This window comes from Elgaria multicarinata, chromosome 8 (assembly GCF_023053635.1).
Source record: "Elgaria multicarinata webbii isolate HBS135686 ecotype San Diego chromosome 8, rElgMul1.1.pri, whole genome shotgun sequence".
Classification (NCBI taxonomy): domain Eukaryota; kingdom Metazoa; phylum Chordata; class Lepidosauria; order Squamata; family Anguidae; genus Elgaria; species Elgaria multicarinata.
The window spans coordinates 71996333-72020019 of NC_086178.1; the positions used below are offsets into that span (position 1 = coordinate 71996333).

Genomic DNA, 23687 nt, shown 5'->3' on the forward strand with positions numbered 1-23687 from the left:
TGATACAACAGCTAAATATTTGTAACTACCTCTTTTAGGAAAAGGGAGAATGGAAAACACATCCAGCCACACCTGGATATAAGACTGACTTCCAATCTTTTTAGTTGCCAAGTTCTGTACACCAGTCTCTCCCACCCCAACATTCAGAACCATTCTCAGCTAATGAATACCACTTGTTATTGTAGATAGCCATGCTACCCTCCCCCCTCCCCAAAATCTCCCTCAGTCTCTTAGATATACCCTAAGAACCCCAAGATAAACTAGAATATGATAGAGATATATTGGGGTTACGTTACGTTAACTTTTTCTTTGCTTTACATAGATGAAGAATTGGAAAAGAAGATACTTTCAGTTGGATGAAAACACGATAGGCTATTTTAAATCTGAACTGGTAGGTATCCAATTGTCTGTTTTACTTTAAATTAAGCTCTTGAACAAAGGCTTTGCCATAACATGTTAATGCATAACTGTTTTGCTTCAATTTGTTGATGGGAAAACTCAAACTCTTAGTCATGTGATTTAGAGCATAACTACTCTTGGTTTTTTTGCTAAATTGATAGAATCTATAATTGATAATACACAGGGCAATGGTTGGATTCCACTATAATGATACTAGTTACTATTTCAATATGAAATTAGTACTTGGGATGTCCCTTTCCCACACTTATCACTATCCACACCCACCCACACCCCCGTTGCTCTGAATTTCCCCTAGTCACTTATAACTTATTTTCTCTTGTCGCTCTACACAATTGCTCCATGTGAAATTAAGAATGAAGGTCTTGATTAAGAGACAATCCTGTTAAGAACACAAGAAATGCCATGCTGGATTCAGCATTCTGTTCACACAGTGGCTTGATAGATGCCCATGGGAAACCTACAAGAAGGACATGAATGCAACAACACCCAGTTGCCCATGTTCCACAGCAACTGGTGTATGTAGGTATACTGCCTCTGATACTGGAGGTAGCATAGAGCTATCAGGAGTAGTAGCCATTGATAACCTCATTCTCCATGAATTTGTCCAATCCCCTTTTAAAGCCATCCAAATTTGTGGTTGTCATTACATCTTGTGGTAGTGAATTCTATAGTTTGTCTATGTGCTGTGTGAAGAAGTACCTTTTATCTTTCCTGAATCTCCCACCAATTTATCTTCATAAGATGAGTCCAGTTTATATGAGAGAGAAATGTGTCCTTATTCACTTTTTCCACACCATGCATAATTTTGTACACCTGTATCATGTCTCTGCTTGCTCACCTTTTCTCTAAGTTAAATAGTTCCAGATGTAACTTTTCCTCATAAGAGAGCTACTCCAGTCCCTTGATTATTTTAGTTGCCCTTTTCTGCACTCTTTCCAGTTCTACAATATAATTTTTCTAGGTGTGGTTGCACCATAGATTTTTATAAGGACAGTATGATCGTGGCAGTTTTATTTTTGATTCCTTTCCTAATTATGTCTAACATGGATTTTGCCTTTTTCACAGAAGCCGCACACTGGGTCAACATTTTCATTGAGTTGTCCACTACAACCCCAAGTTCTTTAAGAACTCTGGGATGATACCATCTGGGCCCGGTGATTTATTCACTTTCAGTTTGTCAGTAAGGTTGAGAACTTTATCTTTTGTCACCACTATTTGCCTCAGTTCTCAGACTCCATTCTTGAAAAGATCAGCTCCAGTGCAAGTATCACATGAAAAGAATTCATTTAGCTTCTCTTCAATCTCCTTATCCTCCTTTAGTACTTTTTTAACTCCACTATCATCCAGCAGTCCGACTGCCTCCATATGCAGGGGCTCCCAACACAGCACCCGCAAGTGCTAGTACACAGGGACCTCCAGCGGTACCCACAAACCTCTCCACTCCTTGCCCCCTTCATTTACATAGATAAACCTCCTTTAGTCAATGAACAGCAATGTAATTTGCTTATATTCAGATCTTTAAACTTTAACCAAGTTATTCCCTAAGAAAAACTTAGTATGTACAATATTTTAAAAATCTGATTTAAATAAAATCCAATTTTTGTTATTTTTATTTTTAAAAAATCATTGATTTTTATCCACTATAGGGGTCAAGTATAACCATCTTAAAGTGATATTTTGGATACCTTAGCTTCTATCAGAGACATACTGGGGTGGGGATTATTATCCGCTCTTAAGTGATGTCTGTCTGTACTTTTGAAGTTGCAGTTCTCAGTTGAATAACCCAAATGGGTTTGATCCAACCTTTGTGCTTAGTGGATGTCTGCTCATGCAATAAGTCTTCTGCTCATGCAAGGCAACTTCCTCGTATTCTCTTCTCCCCTGCAACCCCTCCCCCCCCCCAGTGCATGCCCAGATCTGCTCCAGAGGGTCTCCCAACTGCCTGGAGTTGATTTGAGGGAGATGCAGGAGAGAAGAGAAAATCCATTCCACTAGCAGTTCCATTCTGCTGGTTGAATGACACCCTTGAATATAATGCAATATGTGTAATTATCTGCTAAATTCAGTAGCTGTATTTCCTCACAGATCATTGGCTCTTGCCACATCAGGGAATTTCTCAAGAGCACCAAGCTCTGTCACTGGTTATCTGTGATACTGAAGTGAATTCACTTCCATATCTATAGGCTACTTACTGAATAACTGTAGATCATAGTAATTATTAGAATATTAACCACTCGTTTTTCTAAAAGCACAGTTCTATGAATGTTGCCCCATAGATTTCAATGCAGCTTATTCTCAAGAGTGCGTGTATAGGATTGCAGCCTAAGAAAATGTTCAGGATTTTCAAGTTGTATGATAACAAATAAAATAAGATACTGTGAATGCTTCATGGCTTTAGGTTTAGGATGGAAACAATCTTCTATTAATACTTAAGAGGTGAAACACAAACTATGAAGCATTCATTACAGAAGAACAAGGGAGAAATAAAACTTTTGTTTACATAGCTCAAATCAGTTTCCAACTACAGTATCACATGCTCTTGAAGAGAATGAAAAATTGTAATAAAAATGAAAATAAAAACTTGGTTGTCCTCTTACTTTATATGTTACTGATCTGAATTGTAACATTCCTAGAAGTCATTAATATTTGACAGCAAAGAGCAAATTGTTTGGGACTGTAACATGAGAGAGTGTGAAATGTGTATTTACTGTATTCGAAGGAATAGCTGCATGAAAACATGCGTTTTACTTTCCTTTGAATAACCACATGATGGCGCATGAAAAAAGCAGTTGAAAGATGTTTTTCTTATATTAAAGGAAGTACTTCAATATGCAATTCATATAACATATTGCTTAAATTTAAAGCAAACAATGAATATGTTAGAGCATTTTAACTATTAATTTTACACTTTTCGAAGCTTCTTAGAACTTACTCACATGTAGTATCCTACTCATGAAATTTTACTCAGTGCTTTTCAGAAACTTATTAAACTTTAAAGCCTACTCAAAAGTCATTGCTACCTGTATTTTAGTCAAATGTGAACCTGCATCTACTCAATGATGATACTGTGTTGTCTTGTCTGTTATAAAAAACCTAACTTTGTCATGATGCATTAGGATGTATACAACTTGGCTTGTTCTTTAATACTAGCAATTACTGTTTGCCAGCATTGCCATATTCCTGCCCACTGTTCTCAATGTGATTATAAATGTAAAAAGTATCAACTTGTAATTGATATAGCCCCTGAGTTATACATAATGTATAATACTACTTTGAACAAATTGTTACCTATTATCTACAAATCTCACATCAGTTTTTGGATTATAGTATGAAATTCTTGTATGAGCAATGAGGATTGTGTTGTTTTCCAGTTCTCCTTTCTCATATTGCTGGTTTGATGTTTATATGGAGTCATTTTAAATAATTTAAATCACCAAGAAGAAAAGGGCTGACTTTACATTATTGATTTAAATCACTTTTCTAATTTTTAAATTCACATATTTCCAGAACACGTGTGCATATTAATTGACAGTTATAACAATTAAAACATACATAGCTGAAAATAAATTACGTTTTTTTGCTATCTGGGAACATAAGCAAGTCTCTGGTCATGCAGCAATATGCTTTTTGCAGTGCATATTATGGAAGCAAATGTGAAATTAAAGACGGCTATTTAAAGATGACATTACTCTACATGTAAGGTTACTTACTTGAAAATTATGTATCCAGAACTTTCTAGAAGCAAGGGCAGAACAGTTGCTGGGCAGAATAATGTTTTTCCAAGTCATGGAAAGTTCATGGTATTGGGTCAAAGGTCTAAATGTTAATTTATGCAGTAATAAATATAATGCATGCCATATTGTGTCATAATACTTTACTATCTTAAAAGTCACACCGTTGCCCTTGTTCCCAACATAAAAATGTAGGCTATGATTCTTTGGCTTTGTTTGGGTGTAACACTAAAGTATGGTTTAGCATTATGTGAATAAAACTTGGATTTGTAAACACCAGTTTTCTCCTCTAGTGCATCTTCAAGGAGATCCATGTGTGGTTCCATGTTTAACCACTGTTTATTTTGCATCCAAACCTGTTTGTCTTATAGTCTTAGTTATTTAATGTATATAGTATACTGCCCTTCCTTCCATGTGAACCCAGGGCAGTACATAACATAATAAAAGTACATCTTTTATACATAAATAAAAACATAAACCATAAAGGTAAACTAAGAACCTAGCTCAGCACACACCAACCTTAAAGCAGTTAGGGTCCTAGAGCCGAGTTAATCTCAAACAATTGGGTGAACAAATAAGTTTGTAATTGTTGCTTAAAACTCAGTAACATGGGGGCCAACCGCAATTCCATAACTAGGGTGGTGCCACTAAGAAGACGTAACCACACCATACGGCACGCCCATCGGTGGGATCATCATAAGCATGGCCTCCCTTGCTGATCTTAATGCACAGGCTGGTTGGTTGGTTTAGGGAAACAAGCCAGCTTCAAAATATGGCTTATATTCCTGTCTTCTTTTCCTAAGCCATAGTTAAGACTAACCAGAGTTTTGTGTTTGGACATAATGCTAAACCATGGTTAATTGAAAATGGAAACAAAAGGTTCTGATCTCCTTGCAGCTGTGCTGGAAAAGTACAGTGAAGGAGGTAGTGTTCGGGCCCTGAGACTCCTACACGTAATGCTAAACCTTGGTTTAGCGTTATGTCTGAACTACATCGTAGTGTATAAAAAGAGGGTTATGGGTTTGGTTTTAAGACATTTGAGTACATGTTTAATAAGTTTGCATAACACATATTACAGCCAGGTTTTTTTTTAAGAGTCACATAATGTAATTGAAACTTTTTTTAAAACCCGTTGTTTAAAAATTATCTGCCTTGTTTTATGTGCATTCCTACAGTTCTACCATTTTACAGTTTGAAATTTTGGGGAGACTAAGACAGGGGTTAACAATTAGGTATTGAGGAGATGGTGAATCAGACTCTTCCTGCTACTTTACCTTGTTGTCACTATTGATGGAAAATCAGCTGGAATTCTAATTTTTTTAAAAAGCATATGGTGGTAGGGAGAACCAGAGATGAGTGGTAGGCATTTTTCTCTATGCCCCTACTTTGTGCATCCAAATTCCCCAAAGTAGGCATTCTGGCCTACTCAGGTTTTAACCTCTAGGTAGCTTTAAGACAAATAGCAGGGATTTGGTCTTTGCAAATATTGCCAAGATTATTCTTTCAAGTGGTAGATGTGTCCTTGGATCTACCAGTTGCTGACCACTAATTTTGATGAATACAATCAAATCCCAATTAAATTTTGTATAAACTCAATTAAATTTTGTATAAACAAATTGAAGAGGAAGGGGGAATGTAAGGCAAGCAGGCTATAGATTGAATGAACTCTAACAGCACAAGATAACAAGGATATCCTTGTTTACTGTGTGTACATTATTCCTCACATCATCAGTAAAGGAATGTTGAGAGAAATGAACTCTTTAATATTGCTTGTTGTTGTAATTTATTAGCTGACTGGGTTCTTTCTGGGAAACTTGGAAATCAACATGGAATGAAACTATCTGGATTATCATGTTCCTTAATGAATTCAGCTAAGAAAGACTGGGTTTACACATCATCAGTTTGCTTCTATTATTTCGATTTGTGAATAAGTTCACTGTTTGGCTTTCTGGTCATAAAGCTTTCTTAGGGCACATCCGTTTGGATGCTGAAAGTTCTAGTTGCTTACTTGCTAAAAAAATTAACCTAGTGAAGCCTCTATTTTTTCAGGATAAGGAGCCTCTTCGGATTATACCACTGAAAGAGGTTCATAAGGTCCAGGAATGTAAACAAAGGTGAGAAACTGAAGGTTCAAAAAACCGTAAGGGTAATATATCACCTTTAGATGGAACAAGAAAATCTGCCTACACAATTTCTCTAATTATGATTTAATAAACTCTTTCCCCTCCTGTGATATGGAAGTTAAACCCTTTGAAATATGGGGTGATTTAACCAAAAGTGGTGATATCTTGAAATAAACTCAGATGGTAATATAACAGAAATATGGGCCTCTGAGTAAAAAGAGGCGTAATAATAGAAAAATACATAATTAAATGTATTAACAGTTCTGTCAAAGTTGATTGGGACATTATGAAAGGAATTGTCACTTAACGTGATTATAAACTTTTGTAAAAGGAGATAGAAAAAGTCCATTTGGTGTTTAAATAAACTCTTATTAAGGTTTTGTGTATGTGTACTATGCACAAATATGAATGATGAAATAGGGATTATAGCATGTAGAAAAATTAGATGGCATAAGGTGGCTTCCATCATGACATTTAAGATACAGGATTTCAGAATGTCTTAATATTTTTATTCCTTTTTGGTCATGTTTAATTTGTGAGTGTAAATTGGGGTCTCTGGATCAACAGTGGCCACCTTTGTGCCTGTGGTGTGGTGTAGTGAGGGGAGGCAGCAGGAGAATCTGGCAGCATTTTGGCGTTTCATTGGTGTGTCATATGCTATGCCATTGCCCGCATATCCTTCCTAGCCAGTTGGTTGTGCCAAGAGGCTGCTGATGGTCCATGCCTGGCCTAAGCTCTGAATGGACAAGTCATGACTTCATACTTGAAGCTTGCAACCCAGTGATACTTTATCTATATAAAATGGTGTGGGAGGAAGGTTGCACCGCGCATCTTAGGAATGTGGTATAATTACTGTAAACTACTAGGGCAAGAAAAATGGGTGGGTAGAGAAAGAATCTTGGCACAATCTTATTACTCATTATGGTACCTGTACACTCCTACAGATATGGCAATATAATTTACTTGTTTTCAAAAGCAACTTATGTGTGTGATTACTTGAAAATGCAAAGATGTGTGTCACATACATCAAAGGTTGGTTTTTAAAAAGCATAAATAGTTACATGTTTTTGTATGTTTTTCAGTGATATACTGTTGAGAGACAATCTATTTGAAATTGTAACAACTTCTCGAACTTTTTATGTACAGGTAACTCTTCTCTTTGTGAGAAACTATTTTTCTATAAGAACATGAACTCTTTTCCTTTTGAATGATAGCAATATACAACCTTACATTTAAACAGAGTACAAGTTCTGGATTTACAAATAGGCAAGCCAGCCGTAGAGCAGGAAGGTCAATCCTTCTACCCCAGGTATTGCAGCCGCCTAAACTGATCCAACCCAATGCCTGGAAGTGCCCAAATGGGGGCATTTTTTAAAAAATAAGAAAATTCCCATTCTTTTGTAAGAGCACAGATTCGGCTGTCCGATATATGCAGTCCTACTATGTCCTTTTTGGAGCAGTTACTATACCTGTGATTACTGTGCCTCAGTGGATTTGCACAAATTTCCCTGGTGGTTTTTTAAAATAATAATTTAAAAAAAACCTTAGAAGGCAGCTGCATGGGATGGAACGAATGTGAGGTCCTATTGGGGTGTGTGCATAATTACTGATGGTGCAGTCACTCCATTTGTTCTGTCCCATTCAGCCACCCTCTAAGGTGTTTAAAAAAAAAAAACTGTTAGAAATATTTGCATGAATTTAGGAGCTGGGCTTTAAATAGAGGGGAAATTTATTGAACAAGAAAGAATAATTAAAAAAGACCCCATTTGCGTTCTCCCAAAGTACGGAAAAGCAAATAAAGGTGGCGAACAGGCGGCAGTGCCTCCAAAGTGCTGTTTCGGCATCGATGGAGAAGCAGTCACTAGCAAGGGAGTCTGGAGGCAGCACTGGTGAGGTCGCAAAGAGCAGCACAACCTTTTTTGGCACAAGCTATAATGGCAAGTTTGGAGGTCATGACAAGCTACCCTGAGAACAAGTTATCCTCAACATCCCTACTCCATCCCATGGATTCTCAGGGTGGTTTGTTGGTGAAAAACAACCCATGTTCAATCAGCCACACTGGGTTCAGATGTCATGTAAGCCACATTGACACTAACACAACTCACAATCCACTGTGATGCACAAACCTAGTCAGTGGGACTCTGCAGACTAACTTTCTCCTTTGGGAAATTCAATTTTGTGATGCGGTATCACAAAATGTGATCTTATGCCAGTGTCTAGGCAGACTTGAATTGTGAAATGGTTATGAGTAGCGCAACTCTTATTTATCACAATACAATTACCTGACGTTTCATATGCCAGTTACTGTTTTTCAGATAAGTGTTCCAAAATTTCCTTGTTCATCGTTTTTGTACAGATAATAAATTTAAAAGCGTCTATATAATTTCAGTAGCACGGATTGAGGATAACTTTAATGTAGAATAAGAGGCTGGTAAAAACCTTTCTTGTGATAAAAGTCAATACATTACTTCAGAACTGGCGTGCCAATTTGTTGAATGTAAAATTCTTTTTTTAAAAACACTCTTATCTCTGAATAGCAATTATCATCTGCTGAAATCACTGTTTTGCTTTAAGTGGTGAAATAGAACTTGAGAAACATAGAAGGCGCTTGACATGTTCTCATGTTACCAGTTTTAGAAAACTTGTTATTTACCTGTATATTTACCAGTTTAAAATAGATATATCTGTCTTTCTCTCTCATTCTTTCTCCCTTTCTAGGCAGATAGTCCGGAGGACATGCACAGCTGGATTAAAGCAATTTCTGGTGCAATAGTAGCACAGCGGGGACCTGGAAGATCAGCAGCTTCTGTATGTTTTTAAGAAGCTTAAATTTCATTATTTCAACAGTAATGAATCTTGTTCATTAGATCTCTTTTGCTTTATTTGCCCTTCTATTCACTCCTCTATCTGGAGTAGCATCTTTGCATGTATTACGGGTTGCTTAGTATCTTGCATTTCTAATTAAGGGCTATTCTTAGCAGTACGTGCTGCCTGTCTACATTGCACTGCCTTAATGTTCAGACAGTGCAACTGGAGGGTTTGAAAATTATTTTAATCCTTTATTAGTGTGAACTACAGTGAAATTATCAAATTACATGACAATGTTTACAAAATCTTGCATTTGAGATACCCATCAAATTGATTTAAAGTACCTTTGAAATACAACTTTTTATTATTTATTTATTATTTATTTATTGCATTCCTATACCGCTCAATAGCCGAAGCTCTCTGGGCGGTTCACAAAAATTATGGCATTCCATCCTCTTAGCAGATAGCAGTCCTAATTTAAAGAAGGTGTTGGTGTGGTGCTTTGATAACTTATTTGAATTTTAGATTCCATTGTTGGTGGACAGCTTAGATCAAATTTCTAACATTACCAAATTGAGTCTTTTTTATAGTGACAAATGTCAGTATCTCCAGAGATAATACAGAGTAGAAAGCAAATTTAGAGCTACTCTATAATTTATAGTGTTGTAATATTCCATTTTTTAGGTATTAAAAGATATAGTTTTTTCCCCATTCAATATATTAGAAGTTAGCTTTTATTCTTCTCTGTTAAATGCACAGTCTTAACAACACTGACTGTATCAGTTGCTCCAACCGCACTTTTTTCCCTTTTCTTTTTTTGTGCAAGGACCAGTTTTATAGCAGACTCCTTAAGTTGACATCATACTATGGAGACTGTGTTTGGGAATGAATGTATTCTGGGTGAGAGAGAAGCTATCAAGGGATTTTTCTGTGTGCCTCTGTGTGTTTAATCTTCATGGAGGGATAACTCAGCTAGTGACTGTCAGCACTTCTCTCTCTCTCTCTCTCTCTCTCTCTCTCTCTCTCCCTCCCCTCCCTCCCTCCCCCTCTTGCTCCCCCTCTCTCCCCCTCCTCTTCTCAAGTTTAGGTTACTCTAATCTTAGCTTTGCACTGTGTTCCAGATGCGGCAGGCCAGAAGGCTGTCGAATCCTTGTATACAGAGGTATACATCAAGAACTGGTGAATGCAGCATGTATGTGGGCTCTCATGTAAACATGCCTTCTTAACAGAGGGTTGAAATTCCAATACATTTATTAACACTTTATAAAATGATGAGGTCAATCCTTTGGTTTCTTCTATTGATTATAATCACCATGGAATTACTAACTTCTAAAATACTTCCAATTGGCCATTGAGTTTGCTATATATATATATATATATATATAAGATAAAACACATTATTAAGATTGGCAAACATTCACAAAGTGCTGAAATCTCTCTTCACAGTTTCAGTGTGCTTTACCTGAGTACAAAAGCTTCAGTAGTAAATATGTGTAGACACACACACACACACACACACGTATATATAGAAACAAAACTTGGCCTAATTTGCATGAGAGTTCCTATTTCCGTTTTATCATTTTTGAAAGACAGCTAACTAAAAGACACTCAGAACCTAATAGCCAAATGTGTGTGCACATGAAGTGTGCACATTAAAGAAAATGTCCAGGACTGATTTGCATGGCTTTTACAATAGATATGCATGGGATCATTAGTCAAGATGTAGGGGCTGTTATAGCTTGCAAACTGTATGTTAATCAAAATAATGCAATGAATATATAAAGTATTTTACTTTACGATCACTAGGCATAGCAAAATGTGTATTTTGTCACATAAGTGTGGATTACAGTATTCAGACTACTATCCCAGTGCTTGTCCTGCTTCAGCTCAGTTAAAAATGTTATAGAAATGTTTACGTAGTATTCACTTGAGAAAAGAAACTTAATTGTAGTTTCAGCTTTTGCATTTGGAACTCATTCATGTGAATGATTCTTGTGTTAATGGTGTTCATAGTTTGTTCCACTACTCCAAATATGCTGTTGATCTTTGTAGGATCTTGTGCAAAAAGCTATTTCTGATAACATGCTTGGAACAGCACTTTCAAGGTAATCATTTGTGTAGAAATGGCCATCCCTTAGCATCACCTTTTATAGACCTTCAATCACTAGTTTAATAGTATTGCGATAGCCATTATTTAACCCCACAATGCAGGTGGGAGTGGAAGTAATGAAATTGTTATTCCCACAGACATTTGAAAGATACATTCTGCAATGATTTCTTGAACGGTTGCTTCGCATTGGTCCCTGTGCAGGCATTGTAGCTTAAAAGACACCAACACCTTCAATATCAGATTGTATTGTTGAGATAATATTCTGGATGAGTTGTTCCGGTATACTGGGAGAAACAGAATAACATTCCTGGAATAACAAACTAGAATAGGAGAATATGATAATGTGACATGTCTTCTTTCATCAGAAAGCTCCCTTCCATGCTGCTACAATGTGATGCACTAGTGTCATGGAATGTACACCGGACAGTCTAGGATTAATGCTAGACTCCCATGATGAAGGTTCAGTTACAGTTGTTGCCAGCCTTCTGCGCATTCTGATAACTTGATCCTTCTTTTCTATATCCAGCACTAGAAAAGACCTTTCAAAACTCTTAAATTGTATAAAAATTAGTTGATGCCTAGCAAATTTAAGTCTTGAGGATACACTCCTAAACTGGTTGCAAATTCACAATAGAAATGCAAAATATTCTTTGGCGGATCTCTTACTTAAAACATGCTGTTGAAACACTGGATTCAGCAGTGACATGTCCATATTGAATAGTTGTGAGTAATATTGTATACAATATATAGTTTAATGTGGGTTGAAGGTTTTAATGGAATTGTTTTATATGTTATTGTAAAGCGCCTCGATGCCAGAAATGGTGAGGCGGCGCTATAAAAATGCTTCAAATAAATAAAAATAAATAATATTTGAGGTAACAGTTGCCTTTCTGGAAAAGATTGTGTCAGCATTTTATCTCTAGAATAGCTGGCTGTACTAATTTAAAGGATGGGAAGTAATTCATATTTAAACTCAAAATCCCTTTAAAAGGTAGAAAAACCTAAATTACATCTTTTAGGAATATTGTCCAGTGGAATTAGATTATACATAAAATAGGAATAAATTATTAGGACAGAATAGTAAAAGAGTAAGGAACAAGTGACTAGTCAACAAAAATGTAAAGTACACTGACTAGAAATTATTTTCAGTAAGGTATTGAAATATTTCACTATGCTTCTTTTTTGAATGTGAATACACTTTCCAGGCACTTCTGGGACTAATTTCTTGGAACTGTTTTAGGGATTAGACGTCAGGAAACTTTTCTTCATACATTTTCAAATTCTCAAAGTATCTCTTTAATAATAGTTCTGTTTCTTTAAAGTAATGTAGTTAAAATGTCAAAAGTGATTTTGTGCTAGTAAACGTAAAATGATACCATGCTATACTTTAGGGGCCTGACTTGGCTGTTTCAGCTTGCTATCATATATTGCTGTAAGCTCACAGTCTTAACATTGTGCTGCTTTGGAGAAGCATCTGCTTTCTGCTCTTATGCTTTGCTTTGTTATTCCCTTTAATTTTTTGTTTTGTTTTTATTTTTCAGTGATACAAGTATGAAATGTGTTACTAACTTTCAATTAATGACCCACTGAATCTGAAAAGCACTCCTCTTTTGCAGGAGCATTCCAACTGTTCTTCAGAATCCAGCTGTCCTGCAAAAACAGCAGCAGCCACCTCACATTCCACAACCACTCACAACCCCACTTTGGTCCAAACCCTTAACAGCAAGTCCCTTGTCTTGGAGAAGCGAAGATTTCACGAATCTTTTACCAAGGCCAAGCCAGGGAGCTTCAAGATCCAGGCTATCCCTTCAAGAGACCCAACTTCCAAAGTGACTCTACAGGGCCTATTGGAACCTCAAAATAAAAATGGCACTCAGGAACAGGATCCTGGCCCAGTGGACCTGGATGATGCAAGCCTTCCAGTCAGTGATGTGTAATAATGGGGAAGAAATTGCAGAATGATACATTTGTTTTTGGTCCATGAATTTTCTTGCTCAGACTTTTAGCCAAAGATGACTATGGGATGAAAGAACAAAGAATGGAATGTTGCTTATATAGATCTGTATGTGTGTGCATACATTCAAATTCATGTATGCTTAACTAGTCATATGCTGCCTTGTACTGATTATCAGAGTGGGCCTTTTGCTGTTTCAGAAGCCTGATGATGAATCTTTTTAATAGGAAGGGGCCAAAATACATGATTTAAACATTACTGTTGTCAATAAGTAAGGTACCAACTGCTCTTCATCATCAGTTTGGCAAAACTGAATAGCATCTTAGTGGTATAATAAAAGAAATGTCAACATGTAACTTAATTATACTGTAGTTCAGATTATTGACAAGCAAGTTGATTTATTTTCTGAAAATACTGGCATGGCCATTCAGACATCTGAATATATGTATACAGAGTCTGTTCTTACAGAATCAAGATTGCGGAACTTTATTGTGTCTGGTGGTGACCTAATGCACTTTTCCTATGCAAAGTAATCCCATCCCAACCCCACATACTGCTCATGCTGCAGTGTCTGAAAAGAGGCGTGTTTTCCCTACGATGAGTGCACAGATTTGGCAGCTATTGCATGACCTGTGTACTCATAGGACGAAAATCACTTGTGCTGCATTTCAGATATTACATTTTACATGTGTTAAGTTACATGAAATGTGTGTCTCTATGTTTGAGAAAAGCATCCGTAAAGGGGAGGACCTTAGATCACTTAGACTGACATAAATCTGTTTAATTGGAATTGCTCTGTAAATCACTGCCCTCCTTCTATAGGATCCAATTCCCTTAGAATTCCAGGTATTTGGTGCTGTGAAACTTAACATAAGAGTAATACAGCTATTTTGAATATTAAGCCTATTTTTGATGCACTCCTAAAGGTGAACTGTAACTTTTGCACATTTGGATATTAATGGACCACCAATAAATAAGAGTGTTATATGGATTTTTTTAAGTAGGGAGAAGGGAAACTGGACTACTAAATCTTTTAAAGGTTTAACTAAAAGTATTTTATATTAGGCTTTAAAGAAATTAAATGTTTAAAACTTGTCTAAGATTTTTTTCTCTCTCGTGTGATCCTTTTTCCAGTGTGTTATAAAAGGTTACCATTTTATATTTGGATCAGTAAAAGATTTTAAAAACTTTGTTTCATGCTGTTAACTGGTACTGAATTGTTCAATCATGCAATTGTGGCCTGTAACTTTTGGTGCACTAAATTAATTGAAAGTGCCTGTGGGTTCTTCTTTCATGGTATGTTAAACGTTCTGGGATTAGATAGATACTGGATTTTGCTTTTGTGGTATTGAACCTTGAGGTGAAATTACTTTGTGTAGTGTAGTTCAGCACATGTATGAGATGATATTCTGGGGTAGCCAGCATACTGGTATCTTTCAGCTGTGCACTATGTTTTTTAAACTGGATATATGTTCAGGAGTTTCAGTGGTAAAAAAATAAAGGGTTTAAGAAGTTGTTGCTGGGTATTTGATCAGAATAAGCATGCACTATTTTGTTGTTAAGTTGTGGAAATGTTTGCTTTAATCAACAACTCCCCTCCAAAGTTTCACATGATTTATGCAATTCAGATTTTCCAGTCTGCAGTACTCTTATCGATTTAAAACTGTGTGTAATGCTTGACAAAGAATGCAAAAAAAGTAACAATGCAGATATATTTGAATGAAGTGTCCACTACTTCAGTGAAGTAGTCATACAATTAAGTTATGTCCTGGTGGTACAGATTCCAACCTTTATGAAATTAATCGTTTAGAGGTAAAGTTGTGAGAAAACTTACTTTAGCCTACATACCTGTGGCCTGCTGTCTCCTTCACATTCTTCAGCTGGTAACAGAAGGGGGTTGTCCCCCTGTGCTTCACCCCAATTCATTTGGGACTCTCAAAGGCCCAGTTCATACTGTCATCACACCTTAAAACAAGCCATGGTGGCTTGTTTTAAACTGTGACATGTGATGGGCACTGTTTGCCTTATTACCTGCCTGGGTTCTGGTTGTTGTGTCATCCAAACCTGGGTAGCATGGTTTATTGGGAAGGGGAAAGAACTCTTAAACAATCCAACAACAGGCCATAGCACCTGATAAATGGCAACCGGCACATGTCAGCAAACTTCACAGCTTAAACAAGCCACTGTGGCTTGTTTAAGCTGCAGTGATTGTGTAAACCAGGTCATTGTCCTTCCACATTCTCCACACAGAATTTACTTTGCTGCTTGCTTTCAGTTGCCCTAGCCCAAAAATCTCATGGGCCGAAGGCAGTGGTATAGGGCCAAATAGATTGTTACACACTTTTAAAAATAGAATTAGTTTTAAAATGAACAAAAATAATTCAGCTGCTGCCCTCTTAATTGCTTAAACTCTATCAAAACTTGAGAGATAAAAAATATCCAGGAGTCATCACCATGGCAAGGTAACCTCTTTTATTCCATGCCATTTAAAAGTTCCAGGGAGATTTTTTCTCAATACTATAATGACCAGCAATTACCTGCTTTCTGAGTGCCAGAGAGAGAGAGAGAGAGAGAGCGCTAGGTGTATTCCAGCGACATGTGCATTCGCATGTAAGCCCTAATTTCAGCTTGCCCAAGGGACTCTCAGTAATGAGCTGTATTGGTTTGCATCTTGAAGCATGAAACTTGCAACTCGCTTAGTCCATCCTGATATCTGGTTTCTGGTAAATGGTTTATCTAATTGCCTGTAGCTAAATGATCTCTATCCAAATTAATTTATCCTAGATAAGTGTTCCCCACAAAACACTTTGTCTATGGCTATGTCTAAACCACTTCCTTGTGATCTTTTGTAATTTACATGAGGGGGCTTATTCTGCACTCAAACATCTTTGTCCTCCATTTTTGGATTGTGTGCAATCAAGAGATACAAGCATTTTAATCATTGGTGCAGACTCAATCTTGTATTCTCCTGATCCCGTTGTCTCCTCTCTCTCTTTTGTTTGTTAGACTTTTTTGTGTAGATTTCCACCATTGCACCTACTAATTTTGTCTGCCAGCAGGTTAAAAAAATGAAACTTAGCATCTGACAACTGTGATTGTGAAATCTGCCACTTTAGACTTTCTTTCAAGGTTAGAAGCCTCTCCACGTATCAACGTACTGGTTATATTTATTGAACGGTACATGGGTGCAAATGTGTGAATTCAACATGTTAATAAAATAAAATCTCAAGCTTGCAGTCTTGAGGGGAAAGCACCTGCGTACAGAAACTTGTAATGCTTACCTTGGTCGGCTGAGACTAAAAATTGAAAAGAATGTTAGTATGGACAAAGTTTAATGATCGAGTTGTAGCAATGCCAAACTCCAGTTGACTTGTTTCAAGTTGATTCAATATAGCAGCACCTTTACATTTGTTAACCATAAGCTAAACATTTACAAGCAGTGTTTGTAAATTATGTTGATTTGCCTTCTCATTTACATGTGAACTAATAAGTTGAATGTTATAATAAGAAATCTAGATTAGTAGCATACATTTTAACTTGTAACAAATTTAACCAATAGGTATTTGAAACCTTATTTTTCACAAATATGTACTTTGTGGGAGAAACTGAATTGGAATGTTTGTGTTGCCATACTTTGATATAGTGTTAGATTTCCTGGTTCTGGTACAGTTTTAACACTGCATGTTCATTTTTATTCTGTTTTGGTATTGCCAATTTTCAATAATGAATTGGAAGCGAAGCAGCGCTCTTATGGACTTCTTTTAAAATCAAACTGCTTAAATTGTTCAGTAACGTGGGAAAATATTTGTGGTTGATAAATTGTTAGGATCTCTTATTTATCAGTACTTTTTTATATAAAATTGATGACGATTGTTAAATTATTTTAGAACCTGTGGTGTTTTCTGTAAATGTCACATTTGTTAATAAATTGACTTCAGTAACAAAATATAACAAAGCTATCAGACTACTGCATTTAGTGCACTTCAAAAAGTAAATTGTTAATAATGAATGAAACTATTTTTGCATATTAAGTCTTGTTCTTTACTGTTGAAATCACAGAAACCTAAGTGAAGTTAAAATAAACAAACAAAAGTAGACCTGTAAAATTTTGCTGTCTCTAGTACAATATTGGTATCATCAGACCTTTAAATAGACCATGGTCCCACAAATGAAATGTTATGCTGAAGATTCTTTTGGAATGGGCAATTGCTAGTACAGTGTTATGAAATATGCAGGTTTACGTGCATATATGCAACCCTGACAAGTGTTCAGGTCTTCTAACTTTGAGCACTGAGTTGAGTGCTCCTGAAAATTGAAACCTTTAAGGGATAATGTTTAATATATTAAGCAATTTTATTAAACAATTTAGGATTAATTGATTAAGAATTAAGACATACATTCAAAAGGTCAAATTAAGACATATTCAAAAGCTTTAATAAAAGACACGTTAAAATTCATTAATGTAGCTAATGACTAGGGTTTAAAACATTGTACCAATGGTGTAGTTTAACTGGTTCTTGTGTGTTGTGGGTGAAGGTCTGGTGGCAAAGAGAGAGAGAGAGAGAGAGAGAGAGAGAGAGACTGGTATGGACATGAAGGAGGTCCAAAGTTGCAAAAGGGGGAGGAGGAACATTTGCAAATGCAGAAAGCTAAAGAGTCCAGGGAATGCTGAAGCTAGATTTTGGGGGTACCCTGTGATCAGAGATCATGGTGGGAATAAGAATTCGTGGGCAAGAAGAACAGCTTTGAATTGAAAAAGATTGGTGGTAAGATGAGGGGCATGAGACTGAGAAGGAAGAAGACAGTTAGCTGTATTGTCCAAGTAAGAGAAAAGGGAGGAGGATTCTTGCAAATGTGGGGTTTGGGTGCTCAGAATGCGGGAACTGTTGAGAGGGAAGACCCCTGAGATAATGCTTCAGAATTGAGAAGGGGAAATTGTATGGTCTAGTGGTGGGAAAGGAGAGTGTATCAGTGAAAAAGGCAAAGTTTTGATCCAATTAAGAAAATTTGTGAGCACTGCAGAGAATATAGGTAGCAAGAATCAGAGCAATATTTCAGGGTTGGGATGGGAAGGGAAGAACTTTTGGGGAAAGGGGAGAGGAGTATTGTGGAGGATAGGTGGTACAGTGGGTCAGAATAAAGGAGTTGAAGATGCAGGGATCTAGCTAGAGCTTTTAATGGAGAGCTTTAGATTTTTGAACAGTTAAATGTCCCTTTTAGGTAAGTGCATTTATATATTTTATTGTTGTTGTTGTTGTTGTTGTTAGAACCAACGAAAAAGGAAAGGTATGTAAGATGTTAGAACTCAAAGAATTGCTCCATACATCTTTCTTGAAGAAGCAGAAGAGGGGTCACTCTAAAATACCTAGCTTGCTTAATTTCTGCAAATGCAAGCACCTCCTAAAAGGTAATGAATGGGAGGTGGTCAGCAAGCCATTTTTCCCCCTGGAAGCCAAAACATCGTTTTAAAAAATAGAAAATTAGCCAGGAAAACTGAAAGGGTTTCCTGTAGAAATGGGCATGAAAGAAGGGGGGGGGGCTTGTGACCTGATGGACTTGCCAAGAAGAGGATAGTAAATGAGTTTATAGAATCTGCAATGTTTGTCCGTGGAGCTTCTGTTTGAAGTACCATAGATAATGTAGCTCCTTTAAGCAACAGAAAGAAGGGGTGGGGGGTGGGGTTTCCCCAAGATTTCTCTTATGGGAAATGTCTTTCTTAGATCAAAGAGGCCTAGTTACTGGAGCCACTTTTTATGCCCCAGACCCGAGTTTAATCATTAATATTCAAACAATGACAAATCTTGTCTCTGATGGTTCATTGAAATTTAAGATTGGGCTGCTAAAAGGTTTAAAATGTGTTAGGCCAGTAATCTTTCATTTTAGAGCAGTAATATTTACCCTCTGGCTTAAGCAAGAAGGTAAAAATTAACCTATTGCTGAAAGGATTTACCTGATTCTACCACTATGGCATGATTTACAATTTCGCAAGCATAAGAACATAAAGGTCTATCTAGTCCAATATTCTGTTCCCACAATGGCCAACCAGATAAGCCAATGGGAAGCCCGCAAGCAGGACATAAATACAATAGTTTAGCTATGTGATATCAAGGGAGGAATACAAGAAGTCAGGGATTAAATTGGAGACAATCGATATGGTATATGGGTGATAACCTTGTGTCACGTACATAGTCTCAGCCTTCAACATGCTTTACCTATCATTCAGTCATGGCATGGTCTTCTCCTTTTGCCTTTCTAAAGCAGGAAGACTCTTTTTCAGATACAGGCTTCCATTCCCAGAAAAGCAGAATCTAATGATACATGTTAATACTATTAAGTGTCTCTCTAAAAATGTGCTATTACGTGTATATCTATGGTTATATTTGTTTCAGACATTCAGCATTAGAAGCCTATAATAGGTCAACCTAAACATTGTTTTAGCAAAGTAATTGAATATTCTAAGCAGTTGTCATAATTCCCTCTAATAGTGAATGTAGATGGTCAAGTGTTTATCACTTTGGAAGTGAAACAGGGCCATCTCGAAATAAGGTAGTGGTTTCTACTGTCTTGGGAGAGGCCCTAGTTATGCAAAAGGATGAGATTAAAAAGAAAATTACCTGAGAATGACAGAAAGCTTACAGAAAGTAAGGACATAGGGCAGACGACAGGAGTCCACTCAAACTGGTGGCTGAGAACAATTTGAGACACTGAATGTTCATATTGCAATTGAAAAAAACACAGGAAAATGGAGGACAGAAGAAGAAGAAATTGACCTGCTCAGGGCCAGCAGCTTATACTAAATATCCTGAGGGAGGGGAATTGGGAGGTGGGGAATGCATTTTTCATCTCCAGAACTGCATTATCTACCCTCCCTCCCCATGCTGCTATGTACTTGCGTTTGAGACACAGCCCTCTCAGGCTCTATAGCATAGTGCAGGGGGTGGAATAGCCATCCCAATCCTGAAATCTGCGGACACACCCATCCAAAATGCCTGTATGGCATTGCAGCACTCCTGTTCTAGGCTGTCATGAAAAAGAACACTCCTCTTAGAGGATATACTGCAATATTTTGTTTCAAGTTCCACTTAATTCTTCTGATGATCCCATGTCTATCAGATTGACAGTAAAACAGGACCACCACAGAAAAGGTAATAGTTTCTGCAAACGAGTGGGGAAGCTCCCCGGGTATTCAGAAATACATTAACTTGTCAAATTAAATGAAAAGACACCACCATGACCCTGTCAACAATAGTTCCCGGATTGAGCATGCTCAGTGGTCTCCAGGAGCCATAGCATACTGAAGGGGATTGGGGTGGGGGGTTGTAGCAATTTGTTTACTGGTACTTCTTATAGTATCAAGGTGAGAGTATGTGCACCATGAGATTAAAATCCACCCTGCACTATATAGGGAGGTTTTGGAGGGCAGGGGAAGATGAAAAAAATGTTTTTCCTGTTCTCCCAATCACCTGTCCGCATATATACAGCAATAAAGCCTCCTTGAATCGGGGGCATTTAGTGCTATATAATACAGCAAGGAAAGGTTTGATGTGGGAAGTAAGCTGCCTTCCCCTTTACTTTGATCCCCAAACAGCACTATAATGTTCTTAGGCCACAGCTAGACCTAAGGTTTATCCTGGGATCATCCAGGGTTCACCCCTGCCTGAGCACTGGATCCCCTGTGTGTCACCTAGATGAACAGGTTTGACCCCTGGATGATCCAGGGATAAACCTTAGGTCTAGCTATGGCCTTATTCTAGGCTGGCTGGAGTCCTGGACAGGAGTCTTCCTGTTGGGGATACACTATCATATTTTGTTGAAATACACACTCTTATTGAGGGTCCTCACTTTGAATGCTAAAGGTATGACCACATCCAGCTGATATCAATGGTAAGAAACGTGTGACCCTCCAGGTGTGTGACACTCCTGATGAGATTACAGCTCCCATCAGCCCTTGCTTACAGTCAGGGATGGTGGGAGTTGCAGGCCCACAACATCTGCAAGTGCACGTTCCCCATCCCTGGGATATACGAAATGCTGATGCAGTCTGCATCTCATTCTGGGAGGAGTCCCTGATTCGGGTTTAATTTCTCAGTTTTATACCAGGGACGTATCAGAGCCTCATTTTAAGAAAGCAGTGATTTTCCACTCTGTTTGGACAGATAACATGGAGAAATTGCCCAGATAAGCTTGCTTGTTTAGGAAGCCCATTTCTCTGGGAGCAAATCCCTTTGCAAGAAAACATATGTCTCTACTTGCCATTTGAAAAGGCAGGCTTGGGTGTCAGTAATTGTCTAACCTACTGTTTGTTAAAAGCAAGCTGGATGAGTTCCTAAACTCCTCTTGTTCCTACCCATCTCTTGTTCAGTTAATAATACACTGATGGCAAATGTATCAAGAGTAGCACAGGAAAGTATTTTTTAGGACAAAGAGATTGCTTTTCCTACTCCCAGAAATGTGAGACTTGCCAAAAAGCCAGTGCTTAGGACAGAATATCCTGACTTCACTGCCAGTACAGTGTCTCAAATACAACTTTATACTATCCAGAAGTTTTAGTTTGGGAAAGCAAGGCCAAAAGCCTGGTTTATTATAAGCATTAGGGATAGGCCTCTGTTTTAAGCCTGTGTCTTTAAATGCATTCTGAAATAGTTTTGGCAGAGAGCACATAGCTCAAGGACACTGGGCTACTGTCTATCTTAGTTGATAAGAAAAGGACCCAGATAGTTATACACATGCACAATATAGGTTTCACCGAATAGCCTATTAAGAGACAAACGATCAAGAGACTTAAAACAACTTTTTATTCAATGTACCTTTCATTCTCAGTGATATTTTACAGTTCAGCAACATGACTCATTGGCTGATGGTTAAAGCAAGGCCTGAGCCTGTAGGTGATATCACTCACAGAAGAACTGAAATTGTTGTTAGCTGGAAAAAGTACATGCTTGTCAACTAATAATTGAAGAAGAGCAGCCACTGCCTGCTTCTCACTCTCTCTTACTGGGTGGTGTTGAATGATTGGGCTTGTTGGGCCCAATCCCAAGCCACTCAGAAGGACACTGCAAGTATGTGGTATATGTTGCCTCTCTTTCAGTGACCACCCACTATGTTGTACTACGCAGATGAGCAGACAGGCAAGGGGTGCTCCCTCAATATACAGCATTGTGGGCCCAATCCTCCCTGTTACGATGCCCAGAGTGGGCTATTAAGAGATGCAGTAGGAGGACCCTTTGCCTTCTTTTGCATACATACTTCCTGACCCTGCCTGTCCCCAGAAGTGACAATGCTCAGAGGGGATGGAGCCCTGGAGGCCTCCCTAGCCTGTAGCCTCTGATGTGAGGAGGCAGGGAAAGGAAGAGAGATGGCTATTTGGTTGGGTGAAGAGAGGCAAGAAACTGCTTTCCTTCAAAATACAAGCGGCAGTGTTGAGCACCATTTTTCAGATACATGTGAAACACTGTAGGTCTTTAGATCAATGTGTCTGGGACACAGTGTCAGAAACAGTTCCGTCTATTATTTTTTAGTCATAAACAGGTGTGAACTGTGTTGTGGACTTTTGTGATCTGGCTGTAAAATTTATGAGGATTCCTGAAATCCATCCTTTGGATCTGCATTTTTTCTAATGCCACAGCAGTGTCATGCTTCAAGACTTTTGGTGAATTCTGTAGGCACGGATTTAATATATGTTTAGATCTGGGGGGGAACACATGGCCAGGGTAATTCCCATCAGCCTTAGCCACCAGAGCTAATGCTGAGGGATGCTGGGAGTTGCAGCTCAACCTCAGGAGGGCCACATGTTCCCCATCCCTGGTTTAGAATCATCTGGATCATCTGCTTGTAAAAATGACAAGGATCCACGAACAGCCACATCAAGTCTACATTTTGGAAACACTCACATCTCTACCATAATATTGTTCAGAAATGTGAGTTATAGTGTGTGTGTGTGTGTGTAGGGGGTGGTATTATTCGTATCCAGAAGTAATGATCTGTGTTTTGAATCTAAGTGGCCTGCTGTCTCCATGTTCTTCAGCTGGTAACAGAAGGGGGTTGTCCCCCTGTGCTTCACCCCAATTCATTTGGGACTCTCAAAGGCCCAGTTTGTACGATCATCACACCTTAAAACACGGTGGCTTGTTTTAAGCTGTGGCATGTGATGGGCACTGTTTGCCTTATTACCTGCCTGGGTTCTGGTTGTTGTGTCATCCAAACCTGGGTAGCATGGTTTATTGGGAAGGAGAAAGAACTCTTAAACAATCCAACAACAGGCCATAGCACCTGATAAATGGCAACCGGCACATGTCAGCAAACTTCACAGCTTAAACAAGCCACTGTGGCTTGTTTAAGCTGCAGTGATTGTGTAAACCAGGTCATTGTCCTTCCACATTCTCCACACAGAATTTACTTTGCTGCTTGCTTTCAGTTGCCCCAGCCCAAAAATCTCATGGGCAGAAGGCAGTGGTATAGGGCCAAATAGATTGTTACACACTTTTAAAAATAGAATTAGTTTTAAAATGAACAAAAATAATTCAGCTGCTGCCCTCTTAATT

At 37.9% G+C, this 23687-nt stretch overlaps 1 protein-coding gene across 5 annotated transcripts in view; it reads left to right on the forward strand.

The window, feature by feature from the left end:
- PLEKHA1 (pleckstrin homology domain containing A1) overlaps positions 1 to 17242 on the forward strand; it is a 44329-nt gene extending 27087 nt beyond the window's left edge. For 3 of the 5 annotated variants that reach the window (XM_063132762.1, XM_063132761.1, XM_063132764.1), the window contains 5 exons: positions 323 to 391; positions 6201 to 6265; positions 7357 to 7420; positions 8993 to 9082; positions 12809 to 17242. In XM_063132762.1, coding sequence (XP_062988832.1) covers positions 323 to 391; positions 6201 to 6265; positions 7357 to 7420; positions 8993 to 9082; positions 12809 to 13129 — 609 coding nt within the window. In that variant the 3' untranslated portion in view covers positions 13130 to 17242. Of the gene's footprint in view, positions 1 to 322; positions 392 to 6200; positions 6266 to 7356; positions 7421 to 8992; positions 9083 to 10203; positions 10275 to 12808 lie in introns of all 5 variants that reach the window. The other 2 variants (XM_063132763.1, XM_063132765.1) reach the window with 2 other exon arrangements.
- The last annotated feature ends 6445 nt before the right edge of the window (positions 17243 to 23687 follow it).